At 35.3% G+C, this 16,845-nt stretch overlaps 1 protein-coding gene across 1 annotated transcript in view; it reads right to left on the bottom strand.

Annotated features, from left to right (window-relative positions):
• LOC136029360 (neurexin 1-like) overlaps positions 1-16,845 on the bottom strand; it is a 117,684-nt gene that overhangs the window by 1,715 nt on the left and 99,124 nt on the right. The window contains exons 6-7 of the mRNA XM_065707672.1: positions 16,840-16,845; positions 3,513-3,674 (exon numbers count right to left, since the gene is read on the bottom strand). The exon at positions 16,840-16,845 is cut by the window's right edge and continues 106 nt beyond it. Coding sequence (XP_065563744.1) covers positions 3,513-3,674; positions 16,840-16,845 — 168 coding nt within the window. The remainder of the gene's footprint in view (positions 1-3,512; positions 3,675-16,839) is intronic.

The following is a 16,845-nucleotide window of genomic DNA, read 5'->3' as shown; positions in this document are numbered from 1 at the left end:
CATGATTACCTTGTACACTAGCTTGAAATAAGAACAAATCTTGTCCAACCAATCAAAACATCGTGGTGGATAAAGATTGTAAATAAATGAAAACCGCGATGATGAGACGGGTGCTTATTCTGCAAATTCTCATGTTAAACTATTACTTAAATTAATTAGCTTCAAATGGCGCATAATTGTAGTGTATATTAAAAAAAAATCCAAAATCGAATAAAAAGGAACAAAATTATCTTTGATAGCAATCAGAGATTTTACTTGTGATTCTGTAATAAAAGTTAAAGAGCTGAACAAAAATAGGCCTTTTTGAGGCGAGATTGGTACCCCTTTGGATTTGAACTTTGAACAATAATTTATTAAATTTGAAAACTAAAGGCATCTGAAATCAGGATAGTGGCGTGCACATTCCGCAATCGTTAGTAATGCAATAAATAATGTAGATAACATGTTATTACCTGTGTAAAGTAGTTAGCCAGACAAGGTAGTAGAGATACTTTATAGGAAATATAAATATTTGATTTATGTTGTTGGTTCTTGGTGGGAGAAAAATAGAAGTAATACGTCAACGGAGATTAGCCTCTTGATTTCTTTCGTATTTGAAATTATGTTCTGTTTTCCTCGTGGAAGCGTTTTAGCAAGGAAATACCCTACTGATGCCCTTTACCCACGGCCATAGGTTCAAGTACATTTATTTACAAAATCAAATACCAGTAGACATCAAAATAAATTCCAAAGGGTTCATTAGTTGGTGACTGGGTCGTCTGAGGCCAACGCAGCTATGCACGCTCCTCCTCCACCCCAATCTATTCAAAGCATCCATCTTTGCACCCTCCCAAGAAGCTCTATTTCCCTCAAATCTTCCCTTACAACATCCTCCCACTCCATTCTATGAAGACCTACTTTTGTTTGACCAAAGACGGTTGGCTGACAAGGGCAATCTTTGGCAATCTGTCATCCTTCATCCGCAGAACGTGTCATAGCCATCTCAACTTTTCTTTCATCAACGAAAGAAACAAGAGCCAAGAGCTGATATGGCACTTGTGACGAGGTCTGAACCTAAAATTAGACTCGGTACTAGAGTTATTGATTTCATCGTCCTAGCACGTCAAGAAGCACCGAACTCGCCAAAGCACTAGAAATCCCTCCAATTCCTCCAAAGAGATCAGATCCGGTCCGCTTATGTCTCTCACGTATCTATATATGTATTTATTCTCGAATTTACCAAAGTAGTAGAAATCCCCCAACTCCCCCAAAGAGAGCGAATCCGGTCCAGTTATGTCAATCACGTATCAAAAACTTGTGCTTAATATTCCCATCAAGTTTAATCCCGATCCCTCCACTCCAAGAGGTTTCCAAGATTTTCAATTTCCAAGATTTCCGTTTCCCCCTCTACCCTCTATGTCCCCGGATCCGATCCGAATTGAAAATGGAGCATCTAAGACATGAGATCTTTCTTTATATCAAGTTTTATTAAGATCCGATCACCCCTTCGTAAGACAAACCTATCTCCATTTTCATGTTTTCCAAGATTTCCGGTTTTCCCCTCCAATTCCCCTCAATGTCACCGGATTCGGTCGGGATTTAAAACAAGAGCTTTGAGACACAAGGTCCTTCTAAATATCAAATTTCATTAAGATCCGATCACCCATTCGTAAGTTAAAAATACCTCATTTTTTCTGATTTTCCGAATCACCCCCCCTCCTTCTAACTCCCAGATAGACATTGGATCCAGTCCAATTATGTCAATCACATATCTAGGACTTTTACTTATTCTTCCCACCTACCTTTATCCCGATATCTCCCCTCTAAGCGTTGTCCAAGACCTCCAGTTTCCCCCTCCATCTCTCCCAAATGGATCCGGTCGGGATTTAATTGAGAGCTCTGAGATACGAGGTCCTTCTAAATATCAGATCTTATTAAGATTTGATCACCCGTCCGTAAGTTAAAAATACCTAATTTTTTACAATTTTTCCGAATTAACCCCACCCCCCCTAACTCCTCCAAAGAGAGCGGATCCAGTCCGGTTCGCTCAATTACGTATCTAGGACTTGTGTGTATTCTTCCCACCAAGTATCATCCCGATCCCTCCACTCTAAACGTTTTCCAACATTTCTGGTTTCCTCCTCGAACTCCCCCCAATGTAACTGGACTCGGTCAGGATTTAAAATATGAGCTCTGAGACACAAGGTCCTTTTAAATATCAAACTTCACTAATATCCAATCACTCGTTTGTAAGTTAAAATGCCTCATTTTTTCTAATTTTTCCGAATTACCAGCCCCCCCCCACACCCCAACTCCCCCAAAGAGAGTGAATCCTTTCCAGTTATGTCGATCATAATATTTGAAAGTTTAAGCATTATAGTAAGTATATTCTACCTTAAGTGACCAATACCTGTCAAGTATACGAATGCTCATGTGCTTCAATAAGTCCTTCAATCAATTCGACATGCTTAATCACCCCATACGATTTAATGTCTTCATTTAAATGTCAGAATTGACCAAAACAATATTTTTACATTAAGGGGATTCGGTACCATAAAGAATCAACCTGTCTCGTCTATTATAAACAGTTTCAGCTTGTGTGACCAAACTATCTAGAACTGATTTGGTGGTCTTGCCATAGCTTGTAGAGCCTGGATAAGCGATCCAAATAAACGGCTGAAAACTAGAAACCGATGCCTACTTTCCATGAAATCTTAGAAAAACCTTGGAACTTCTCTTGTTTAGAGCTGGAAACGGGTATGTTCACTTTTATTGGATCTTATAACATTAGAAAGCGTTAATATTGATTTTCCAATTAAACGGAGAGAATTATCTTTTTAAAATTCAGGATAGGACAATCCCTAAAAATGTTCTTGCATACCTTAAAGGAAAATTCCAAAAATAGCGTCAAAAGAAATGCCACTGGATTAGTTTGTAGCTCTACTATCTTCATGTGGTGCAATCCACTTTAACGGGAAACTTTGCCGACACAATGACACTGTCTTTTCAATTAGATTTCATAGTCAAACCACAATTTCTCACTAGGTTTCGATGATACTTATCCTCTGTGGGAATCTGCTAATAGACCATTTTTCTTTGAGACGGTCAGCCGACGCCCAAGCTCCCAGATTGCATATTTAGGGTACGGAAATCCTCTTAATTTCAAATATGTTTAGCCGACGCATAGAACTTGGGTTAAAGTACAAGAACTGACGAAGTAATTTTTAACAAATCTTATTAAACATTTAGCACTATTTGTTTTCAATAGAATGGCAAGAGCATCTCCAAATTCTGGAAGACATTTAACATGTCATAGTGATTAAAATGATGTTAAGAAAAATGCCTGATACTCCATATAAAAAAGTGTTTGGGTGGTTCAATTGAAACTATCACTCAGTGTGTTTTATTCCCTGTAGTTTTTTTTTAATTTTGAAAGTTGGAATACCGCACGAAAAAAAAAATTCTGTTGTCAGATAACAAAAGTAAAAGCAATAAAAATGGCATTACAAATTAACAATATTCTTAATACTCACCATATGGCTCCCTGTCGTTGTCCTCTCGACCCGAGCCTTCTCCACATTCTTCGTCGTCACATGGTACGTCAAAACCTCTATTGCTAGATGGGGTTGGTCTTATGTAACGTGGAGTTTGTGGTGGTTGTCGAAATACTATATGGGGTGTTATCAACTCATCACCTTGAAATAAACGGTGACATAAGAAGAACTTTAAGACGTCCTTCTTTTGGAGTTACGCTACTACTTATACAAAATACTAATCGCTGTATCAAGAAGAACAACCCAACAGCTATATATGCTGGTCATATACCCTCCTCTATTCAGAGCTCTACTCTGTACTATCTCCTCTGAAATCCCCCTCCTTTTAAATCATTTGCTATGATCTGTTGAGACCCAATTTAAAGTGATCCTATTTTTTGGTTGATCCCAGCTAGATGGCAAATAAACATAATATTCAGAAGTTTTATTTATTATACCCCTAACCAGTGGGATTGAACTAAAAGAATTACAAATTTCAGAAATATGGTTCTGGAAATTGAATATGATAGAAAATGAGGCTTAACCTGCTTTATCCTTTAGTAGTGATGATACATCATAAGTTGTTTGCTTGTTCTTACAAATCTTTTTCATTTTTTTAAATACCGTTGTTTTTGCCTGGACCAAAAGAAATGTGTTTGTGCAAGCACAAATTCCCATCGTATTTAAGACATGACCAAGTATACCTGTGCTATAAAAACTGTGCATATACGCAGTTGAAGTCAGGTAGCTGGCCTTTCGTAAATTACTTACTACATTCTTCCAAGCTAAGAGTTCTAAGATAAGAGTTTTCCTTAGTTAGGATACCTAATTTTAGAAATGAATTGTAGACATACATGCGCACTTGTCTGACCTGTTTTTTTTTTGAAAGGAAGAAGAGATGCATTGATTTTTCACTTTTCTGAAGGTTTCTGATTCTTAAAAAAAATAAAAAATCTGTTTTTGGGTTCAATTCTTTCAATTTGCTCCGGTTTCTTTTTCTGGGGAGCATGAAAGTTCCCTTCCCCCATTTTCTGGGTATGCAGGTATATTTTTTTTTTTTTTTACAGCATTCTGAAACAGTGCAAGGGTGCCCAAAATGTTTGAATGGGAGAGAAGAAACCTATAAAAAATATTTAAAAGAGGATTTAAAAAACAGCATTCATTGCTTGAAAGACTTCATTATTTACCTGAAGGTTGTAAAACTTGCACTCTTTGTAAAAATTGGAAAACTATTTCAAAATGTGGTATGACGTACATAAAAATTTCACAGTAAAATCCAGCACAAGCTATTTTTAGAGCAGAGTTCACCCTAGAAAAGCGTACAATTGTATAGAAAGTTTTACCACCGAACTCAACGTGTTAGTAGTATCCCATTTTAGGATTCCAGCGGCCAGTACCCCCACAATACAAGCCTCCCCCCCACAATTCAATCCCATCAAGACGCAGGTATATATCTTACTTAACAGAGTTTGGTTATTACATAATGGGGGATATTTTTAAACGATACAGGTGCATGCTACGTAATAGACTTTAGTTGTTATGTAATTGTTTCTTTTTCAAAAACCTACAAATCTCCGCTAAACCAGGATTTCTAAGGTTGTTACGTAATATGCTTTGGTTATTACGTAGTAGGGATTGATAGAATCCGCTATTCAAGCGGGGATGGTGGAGTTTCATTAAGACATTTTTATTCAAGATATTTTTCAAAACGCTTCAAGACATTCCAAGATATTTTTGAGACTTTTCTTCAAGACGTTTCAAGACATTTTAAAAAGTTTTTAAGACATTTTTTTAAGACTTTCAAGATTTCTTTAGTTCTTACGTAATAGGGAATGTTTGCTTAATTACGTAATAGGGAATGTTTAGGTAACATGCAATGATGACGCAGTCCCATATGACTTGTTTTTTTCGGGGCCCCATGGGGAGTCCCCACTTGTATCAGAGGAAGACAAAAACGTTGGATGTTAAATAATGACGATGTACACGCGGGGGGTTACATAATACTTTAAGATAATTTTTAGATAACTTTGAAGACCACACTGCCTTTTCATGACGAAAATATAACAGTTCAAAATAGGGATGAAACCTTTTCTTGATAGTGAAAAGAATTTAAAATTTTTAACTGGATATTTCGGACGCATATACAGTGTCCATCATCAGCAGTAAAACTCAAAGAAATGTGTCTTTCATGGGTGTTAATAAATTTGTACACCTCTTTGGTTGTGCTGCAAGCGACACAAACGTGATACACCATGTCCATTAACACATCACCGTGCCACACCATGACTGGCCCTCTGCCACCCCCTCGTCATACCTGAGACATTATCCAGATATTTATTTGTTAAAAACCATGCTTTAAATCCATTCGTTCATGTTCTTGCAAGCGACCTGAACGTGTTACACTATCTCAATTCACGCCACCTTGCCATACTATGAATGGCTCGCTGGCACCCCCTCATCATTCCTAAGACATTTTTCAGAAATTGTCATGATAAAATCATGCACAGGATGCAAATATTTCATTTTTTGGAAACCACCTTATGCATGTTACATTACCACAACTCAAGCCACAATTCCAGACTATGGATGGCCCTCTGGTGACCCCTCATAATTCCTAAGACATTTTCAAGATATTTTCACGATAAAATCATGCATTAAGTACAATGGATCGAGTTTCCGCGAGGCATTCTCTCCATGCTACCCTATCTCAATTCACGCCACTGTGCCACCCTATGAATACCGAATGATATACCACCCATGAATACCACCCATAACCTAAGTCTAATGATCGAGTTCCTTCCCCCCCATCTGTATGTTAATTATTGCAGGCATATGGGAAAATGCAATTCATGTAATCATTCCTGTATGCGCGAACAGGTGGTTGTCCTTACGTGCAGTGGGTTATCATGTAAAATTTACTAGCCGAGTCCCTTCCATTCTATTGAGGGAGAATCCCTTCCGAATTCTCGTGTGGATAAAAAATGTGTAGATAATAGATATTCCCTTGGAAAAATATCCTGAAAGAAAAAAATCTCTTAAAGTATTATGTATGACCCATGTGTATATCATCATTACATAAAATCCAACGTGTGTGTCCTCCTTAGTTACAAGCAGGGATTCTCCAAAGGACCCTAAAAAAACAAAAACAGCCACATGTGAATGCGGCGTGCTTAACATAATTAAACATTCTCTATTACGTAAGAACTATAAAAATCTTGAAACGTCTTGAAAAAACGTTTTAAAAAACGTCTTGAAATGTCTTGAAACGTCTTGAAAATATCTTGAAGAAAACGTCGTAATAAAACTCCTTCCTCTAACATTCCCTATTACGTAACAACCGAAGCCTATTACGTAACCACCTTAGAAATCCTTCTTTGACGGAGTCTCATAGATTTTTGTAAAGAAACTGTTAAATAAAAACCAAAGCCAATTACTTGTCATGCACCCGTATCGTTTAAAAAATAAAAAACTCGCCATGATGTAACAACATAAACCTATTAGGTAAAATGCACCTGCGTCTTGAGTGGATCAAGGGGGATTCCTGGCCGCTTGTATGGACGCCCCGGGGGTACTCACCACTTGTATTGTGGGGGTACTGGCTCCTGGAACTGAAAAAAGGAATACTACTCATGTTTTAATAGTGGAGTCGTTGGAGGTAGGCAAGAGGGCATTTGCCCCCCCCCCAAATAATTGGGAAAATAATAATCTATTAAGTAGCTTGAAACTGCTTTAAGCAGCTTTGAAATTGCCAAAGCTCGTTTTAAGTGTCAAATATACTCTTTACTTTAATCAGCTAACATTTTTTAAAATGAATTCATGCTTGTTTTTAGCATAAGGAAAACGAGAAAAACAGGGGTCCATTACACTTAAAAAAATGTTCCACATTAATATCTTTCCAAATATACGGCCTTTGAAACCTTATCATCAAGTAAAATGTTAGTCTAGTTAATGGCAAAACTGAAAATGTTTTACGCTTTCTGTTTCGCCATATTTGCTCAGACTAACTTTTTCCCTCATATTTAAGGTGCTTTTACTTCCTAAGATCTGTCAGTTCAAGATTGGGTTCTCTTGTTTTTAAACTTAGAAAGGTGGAAATGAATACACCATTTACATCTGCAAATAGGACAGAAATGGAATCACTGAATAATAAGAAGGTAGATACGTAGTGAATATAATTTCCTGAATGAAAAGGAAATTATTGAAAAAGAAAATAATACTTACTGTTTTTTATAATGGTATTCGTACTATAGCTAAGATAGGTCAAATCTGTTGGAGTTTGGTCATGGAATTTGGTAGATGGGGATCCACTCCTGGAATCTTTTAATTATTTTCAATTTATTTCTAGTATTTAATTGAAACTCCGATTCTCTTAATAATCATTGAAATGACTAATAAGAACTGTCAATCGCTGATGACGTCCTATTGCTTACTTTTGAATTCACGTACTAACCCATTAATGTAGAACTGCCTCTATGTGTAATACCATACTGACTTACAATATTTCTCACAATTTAGAAATTTTTTGTGCACGTATAAGCACAACCCATTCTTTTTTTGTTGTTATCAGTTTTACCATGCAGCACTAAGAGACCTAGCTTTGCTTGTGAAGGGAATTATAGACATAATAACGATACTCAGTATAACCCCTTCAGAAATGTATACCCTGATTTACACAAGAAAAACTTTTGTGTATTTTTTATACAATTTTATTACAATTTTAAACTCCTGGAGTCAATTTTCTTTTCCATTTGGCATCCCTGGCAATTTTCAATCAATTTAAGCTTTTTGTCGCAATGATGGCAAGAATTATTCAGATTTTCTGGATGTTCTTTGTCAAACAATGCCCAACAGATAAGTTAATAATCCTAACTTTATTTTTAGAATAAATCTCAAAGTTGGAATACGGCCGCTATTTAAATGTGGGGAATAAGTCACAATTTAATGTTACACATTCTGTTGTAATATTTTGACTTATCCCATATCTGAATCTTTGCTTAGCCAGTGCTATTGCGCTGCCTATGATTTTTGTATTGGCTTTAATGTGCCTGCTGTTGTCAATGATCTTTATTAATATAAATTGGCAAGCCCACAAAAAAAATTAAATTAAAAAAAACATAAATAATATTTCAATAAATCAGATATATTTAAAGATTAGTCTATTCAATCTTACAGAGTCGAGATTCATTCAAATTTACAAGCACATAAAAAGCAAAATACCCGGGGCTAATAGAGTAGAACTTGGTTCAATTATAAGACTGGACATCCTGTGCTGGGTGTGGGGGCTAGGGGAGGTAGACGAGGGATATGTGCTGCAGCAATAATGGTGAATCTGACTGAAAAAATCTGAGTGTATTTGGCATTCATCTTTGCCCACAAGAAAGCTTATTTATGCTCTACTAATGTTGTCTGCAGCAGCTCATTGCCTAACAGCTTTAGTAAAGCTAAGTACCAGTACTTATATTTATGATTGTTTAAAGTGTTTATTATTTATAACGTATAGCATAATGTTTTTAAATGCGCCAAGTAGCATCTTTGTTAAATTGTTACTTTCCTTCACTACCGCTTGACTAGCACCCACTTCAATAGCACCCTCTTACCCCCCCATAAAAATACTGTAGCTACGATCCTGTGTTTTAATATATTAAAAGGAATTTTCCAACCCTATCTGCAAAAGTAAGAAATTTTTTTATTTTTCTTGAAAAGGATGCTAACAGAGCCGTCTTTATTGTTTATTTTTAATTGTAGGGGATAAACGTACTTAATAAGTGGTCATAGGTTACCAGGGGAGAGCTATTTCTTCAGGAAGTATGAGTTCCCGTGACGTTTTTCAGCGACCATAGGTATCACATCCCTGCATCATGACCAATTTATATCATTCTTTAACACAGAAGCCTTTTTCAGAGTCAAAAGTGATCAGAGGGCAAGTAGAGGGACCTCCACGACCTCTTTTCCCCAAATGTATCCAATTAAAATTTTGAGACAGCCATTTTGTTCACAATTTTCCAAAGATCATATAATAGTGCCCCAGGTTTGGCACAGCCCCCCCAGAGCCCGGAGACAAGGGATGCAAGTTATAACTTGGGGCCATATGTAGTTTTAATGGAAGGGGTAGTCGTGAACACTTTGAAGGAGGCTTATTTGATTGAAAATTGAAAGTTCTAGTTCCTTTTTAAAGAGTCAGAAGAGATCGGAAGTAAATTAGCTCCCTTCCCCCGTGCCCTCTTTTCCTCAAATACATCCGATTGAATTTTTTAGACAGCTATTTTGTTCAAAATAGCCTAAAGATCGTATAGAAATGCCTCTGGGGCTGATACAACTTCCAAAACCCGGGAGCAAGGGTTGTAAATCATGCCCCAAGGGCATATAAGACTTTTAGGACAAGGGCATTGCTTGGTAGAGGGACAGGGAGGCATTTGTACCCCTCTTGCACACCAATAATATTGCTGGAGATTCGCCTCTGGGCTGGGATGGTCGTAAAAAACTTCAGAGGATGTTCATTTGATTGGAAACTGAAAGTTCTAGTTTGCTTTTCAAGAGTCAAAGTGATCAGAGGGCAACTAGCCCCCATGCCTTCTTTATCCTACATGCACCTGATCGGAACTTCGAAATGGCTATTTGGTTCAAAATATTCCACAGATGATGTAACAAACCCTCCAGAGTTTAAAAACCACCCAGCCACCGAGGATAAGGGTTGTAAGTAATGCCTCGGGTATATGTGTTTTTTTTTGGAAAAAGTGGTCATATAGACTTTGAAGAAGGCTCATTTGATTCGAAATTGGAAATTCTAGTTCCATTTTAAGAGTCAAAATGGATCAGAAGGCAATTTAACTCCTCTTTACTTCTTATTCTCCAGATGAATATGATCAAGATTTTTAGAAAGCTATTTTTGTTCAAAATAGTTAAAAATTGAAATAACTATGCCTCCAGAGATGACAAGCAGCCCCCGACCCCGGTGCAAGTAAGATAACTTGTCCTAGTTGCTAATTGTTAACATATGATGTCTTTACGAAAGGGATTGGTGTATAAACTTTATAAGGGTCTCGTTTGATTGGGAATTGAAAGTTCTAATTCCCTTATTAAGAATCAAAAGTAATGAGAGGGTAACCAGAATGTCCTTCTTTCCTATATGGATCTGACCAAAATTTCTAGATAGCCCGTCAAATAGCTACAACTCAGGGGGTTTGAAGCATTCAGCCCCCCGGGCAAGGGCTATAAACTTGTTTATGCAAGTTGTTTATTGTTACTTTGGTATTTTATTGGCTTTGATATTGTTACTTTGATACATTGATATAGAAAAAAAAAATGATTTTTAAATGACGAATGTTGAAAAACTTGAAACTTTGGCAATAAAAAACAAACAGAAGTTAATTTTTAAAAGCCATTCGAAAAAGAAGTTTTTCAAAAAAAGTAAAGGCCTTATCAAGCTTAGGATCAGCACAAATAAATACCTATTACAGTTCAAGCTCAAAATGCCCAGAAATTACTATTAAAGAATAAATGAAACCCAAAACGAACAGAAACTAAATAAACAATCATAGCAAAAAACATATAACAGGTACTAAGATAAATGAATAAATAACCTTAAAACGAGTGCAGCTTATACTGAATATGCAAATTAAGCTTAAGACGAACAAAAATATTTTGCTAGTGAAGTAAAAATGAAACCCAAAGCGAACAGAAATTAAATAAACGATCAAAGCAAAGAAGCATACAATAGGTACTATTATAAATGAATCTTAAAATTAGTGAAACTTAAATTGAATATGCAAATCAAGCTTGAAACGAACAAAAATCTTTTGCTATTGAAGTATAAATGAAACCCAAAACAAACATGAATTAAATAAACATTCTTAGCAAACAAACATACAACAGGTACAGATATAAATGAGTAGATATATCTTAAAATGAGAAAACTTAAATTTTATATGCAAATCAAGCTTAAAACGAACAAAAATCCCTACAAAGAAGACTTTGGGTTTTGCCTCCTTCCCTAACCGTGCAAGCCTAAAACCTACTATGGCACTTAACGGAAAACTGTATGGGTCTTGAACAGTCTTGGAAAAAAAAATAATAAAAATTAAACTGAATGTTTGATATATAATGATATTAATTGCTGAAAGTTTATCAGCTTAAGAATTTGTTTCGCTAGTTTTATTTCTATTTTCAGTCTTGTAATAAGTACAAAAGAAACTATTTGAAATATACTTTGTTTCAAACAGTTTGTGGTAACGAACTGTAAGTTAGGAGCAAACCGGCTCGATAGTAAACCCAAAAAATTGGAGTTCTGATACCAGTAGACATATAAAAATCATATTTTTATTCTGATTTCAAATACATAAGTTTCATTAAGTTTTGTCTTACCCATGAAAGCTTAGGAGTCGGTAAAAATTCACATTATTTTAAAAAAAAGGAAGAAAAACCCGTAAGTGTCATAGAATTTTAATGAAGATCACACCATCAGATTCGGTGTATCAGAAAACCCACTATAGAGAATTCAAGCTCATACATTAAAAAACCAGGAATTTTGTATTTTTCGCCAGAAGAAAGATCACGGATGCGCGTTTATTTATTTTTTTTTATGTTTGTTTTCCCAGGGTAATTGTATCAGCCCTTTGGTTCTAGAATACCTTGAGAGAGTTCTCTTGAACGGCAATTAAGAGTTCTAGTGCCCTATTTCAGAGACCAAAAACATTGGATGGCAACTAGGCCCCCCCAAAAAACTTCTTTTTTCTTAAAAAGGGTGCAATAAAAATTTTGATATTGCCATTTTGTTCAGCATAGTTGAAAGGTCGAATAACTATGACTTTGGAGATATCATGACCCCCCACAATCCGTGGGAAAAGTGATTAAGTTAAAAAATTGGCCCATTGTTTACGTATAGTATTTGTTATTGGGAAGTATTCATACATTTTTCGGTGGGGGGATTTCCGGCTGGTGGGAGTTTCCACGGGGATAGTTTACGATAGAGAGTCAAGTTTTCAGGGGGTAAATTCTTCAGGAGAAATTTTACACTTTGTGTGTCCCCCATCATTTTAGGCCAATAATTGTTTTCCCTGTAATTATTTTCATTTGTAGGTTAGAATCGTTTCCGTTCCTAACACATATTTTGCACTAATTGTCAAACCAAGTTCCGGCTTAGATTTATCTATAAAACCAAGAGGGAGATTTTGTAAGTAATTCAACTTGACTACATAGAAGCGTTAAACGCCATTTATGTAATTGGATTGAACGAAGAGAGGTCCCTATTAATCAAATCTATCAGCTTATCAAATATGTAGGGGGAAAGAGGCCTAGATAGAGGAATGGAAAGGGAGGAGCAAGAATAAAAGTGAAAATTTAATGCAGATTCAACGTCACCTAAACATAGGAGGATTTTTTGATAATCTAAGAAATAGCTATTGTGGTCACACTCCGCAGCTATGTTGAAGCTAAATTTTAGAAAAAAAAGTAATTTAGAAGGATCCCTTGAATTGGTCAAATATTAGGCTTCAATAGTAACTTAAATTTCATAGACATTTATTGTATTTCTGATTGCAATTCAGCTTCATTATTATGTACCCATTTGTCCCAAACGTGAGGGGGGAATGTTTATGAGATCCCAGCCAAGTAAAAACTGGGCAAACTAATTAAAATATCTATAGGAAGTTTTGTTAAGAGTCTGGATTCCTATGCTGTTCACAACCAAAACTACATTTTTTTTTTACAGTTACCATCCAAACTGTAGTATATATGCTATTTGACAGTGGCAAAAGCAAACTACACTTACTACAAACAACTACACAAACAACAAACTACAGCCCTTAGCTTCATCTTAGATGGAACAGTCCACCGCAGGGCCCAGAATCTGATTTCAGTAATGAAAATATACGAAAGTGTCTCCTTAAAAATTCAAACAAGAAGAAGAGCAACGAAAAGAAGAAGGAGAAGAAAAAGAAACTTGACATTCTAATTAAGAAACAGCAGAGCGCCTGTGGTATGATATAAAGACTTGGCTGGATATGAGAAATTTTCCGCTCAAATTAGGCAAAAGCTTGAAAATATTTGGCCATGGCAATTCTATGACGTACATCAGAGACCAGTCACAGAGTGGTGCAACAATAAACCTTTATTTTTCGTATCTGATTGTAGATGGATAGACGAAGAAACCACTTAAAGGTGATGGGAGAAGAAACTAAAGATTTATGTAGAAATAGGGTGTCCCAGAATTCTTGCCGACTACAATCACTTTAAGGGCGGAGCTAATATAACAGCTACGGTTTGCGACAATCTTAACGTAGCCTGTTTCTATATGTCTCTAATACCTGTCACCGATTTTCCGCCACAATGCTGCAACTATGTCACATAGAGATTTAAAGCCACCTTAGACTAGAAACATGAGAAATGAAAAAAAGATGGCAAGGGTAGATCGCCTACACCAAATTTATCTTATCTTTAAACAGCAATTACTTACATTTAGTATCATTGAGCGACAAATATATTCTATTAAGAGAAGATCCTAACTTGTTTAACACCCCTTTAGAGTGACTAAGAAATAGAAGGTCATCGGTTTGTCTGATATAAGACACATTCTAAAACCCAGGAAAACACATAGAACATGAGCTCGATAGAAAGCTAAATATACATACACCTAAAATATATGGAGATAACATCTCTACCAATCTAACTTCACAGTGAATAGGTATAGCCTATTGCTGAAGATAAAGTCCATTGATTTCTGTTTTACATAAGAATATATGTTTTCATTTTATGAGAGAACCATCTTTTTTTAGACTAAACCATCGAGATTTGCAACGAAAATGATTATTATATTTAGATGGAGAATTAAACCACTATCAAAGGGAAATTTTATTCTTTATCTATCTTTTTATCAACCCTTACCATTTCATATTCCCCTTCCAAGAGCCACCACTTGCATACACATGTTATTACTAAAATATATGAAACTCAGGACACTAAAATATCTACTTCGGAGGTAGGAGGAATATAAGTTGACACTTTAAAAGACTAACTGCGGGTTGAAAAGTATTGCCTTGGGCGAGTATAAGTGATAAAATTGTAGGAGCAAACGTAAAAAATATGTATGATCAGGGTGTGTGAGGGAGAAATAGATTTTATAATCCCCTGACTCGTATTTTGACTAAAATTATTTCTTTGCGGTAGAAAATGAAACTTTATGTTGGCATAATCTCTTTTCTAGAATTGACAAAGTCAATAATGTTTTTATTTCCTATTTAAATGAGCTCTTTTGTAATTATTTACGACCTTTGATTAAGAATGATCACTTTGTGAAAAAAGAAAGAAAAAAGGAGACACAACAAATATACTACTAATGATATAATACGATTTTCGTATTATATTATAAAATTGTAGGAGCAAACGTAAAAAATATGTATGATCAGGGTGTGTGAGGGAAAAATAGATTTTATAATCCCCTGACTCGTATTTTGACTAAAATTATTTCTTTGCGGTAGAAAATGGGACTTTATGTTGGCATGATCTCTTTTCTAGAATTGACAAAGTCAATAATGTTTTTATTTCCTATTTAAATGAGCTCTTTTGTAATTATTTATGACCTTTGATTAAGCATGATCACTTTGTGAAAAAGAAAAGAAAAAAGGAGACACAACAAATATACTACTAATGATATAATACCATTTTCGTATTATATTATAAAATTGTAGGAGCAAACGTAAAAAATATGTATGATCAGGGTGTGTGAGGGAAAAATAGATTTTATAATCCCCTGACTCGTATTTTGACTAAAATTATTTCTTTGCGGTAGAAAATGAAACTTTATGTTGGCATAATCTCTTTTCTAGAATTGACAAAGTCAATAATGTTTTTATTTCCTATTTGAATGAGCTCTTTTGTAATTATTTATGACCTTTGATTAAGCATGATCACTTTGTGAAAAAAGAAAAGAAAAAAGGAGACACAACAAATATACTACTAATGATATAATACGATTTTCGTATTATTCGTATTATATTATAAAATTGTAGGAGCAAACGTAAAAAATATGTATGATCAGGGTGTGTGAGGGAAAAATAGATTTTATGATCCCCTGACTCGTATTTTGACTAAAATTATTTCTTTGCGATAGAAAATGAAACTTTATGTTGGCATAATCTCTTTTCTAGAATTGACAAAGTCAATAATGTTTTTATTTCCTATTTAAATGAGCTCTTTTGTAATTATTTACGACCTTTGATTAAGCATGATCACTTTGTGAAAAAGAAAAGAAAAAAGGAGACACAACAAATATACTACTAATGATATAATACGATTTTCCGCCATTTTCATAATTGAGAGCTGTATCTCCCCAAGTAGAAGTTTTGGACAACCGTTTCATTTCCCATGTTTAATCCTGTTTTTTATTTTAGTTTTGGACTACCATAGTCCATTGGACTACCAAAGTCCATTGGACTACCTGTTTATTAGTTTTGGACTACCGTTTCATTTCCCATGTTTAATCCTGTTTTTTATTTTTAGTTTTGGACTACCGTAGTCCATTGAACTACCAAAGCCCATTGGACTACCTGTTTATTAGTTTTGGACTACCGTTTCATTTCCCATGTTTAATCCTGTTTTTTATTTGACTCGATTTTCAAAAGAGTCTCAGGCTCAGACTCAAACACAATTCTGTTGAATCTCTATATTAGGAATTTTTTCAGATCCTTTGTCCGCTTTAAACATTTTCACATCAGAAAGCTTCTTAGAAAGCACACTTTTTAACACTTTCAATTCCTACAGACCCTGGTTTACTCTTTACTAGGTTTCCGCTACTGCTGCAGCCATGACACAGGGAACGTAAACATAATAAAGATGTTATCACATTACAATTCTGTAATTTATGCTAGAAACCAATTGTTTTTATAAAAGTTCATTGGTCTTCAAAAAATTCTACTCCACTAAAACTACCGCTTCAGAAATAAAAGGTGAGTTACAGGCTTTAACCGCATTTTTTGTTCACTTAACTCAAATATTGCATCCCAAATGAACTAAAGCTATGTATCCCCCTCCAAATTCATATAAAAGATCTCTTAACCAATTGTTCTGGTAACTGTTTTCTGGACTTAGTTCCCTTAAGCACAGAAGTCACTAATCACCTGCTTTAAAGTTTTGTGATCGCCACACTTGGCGAACCATAATGCGTTTTTCGCATTGCTGATTCAAGCATCATGATTTATTACTTTTTCGATCTTTAATGTTTTAAGTCAAGGGCAATCTAAGCTGCAACATTTACATGAGAGATCATGGAGAGCAGCAGCTCCCTTCTTATAAGGGTTAGTACTAGTAAGTTGCGCACAATCAAGAAATATCTTACTTGGAT

This window comes from Artemia franciscana, chromosome 7 (genome assembly GCF_032884065.1).
Source record: "Artemia franciscana chromosome 7, ASM3288406v1, whole genome shotgun sequence".
In the NCBI taxonomy this organism is placed as follows: Eukaryota; Metazoa; Arthropoda; class Branchiopoda; order Anostraca; family Artemiidae; genus Artemia; species Artemia franciscana.
This window is presented reverse-complemented; position numbering and strand designations above follow the sequence as displayed.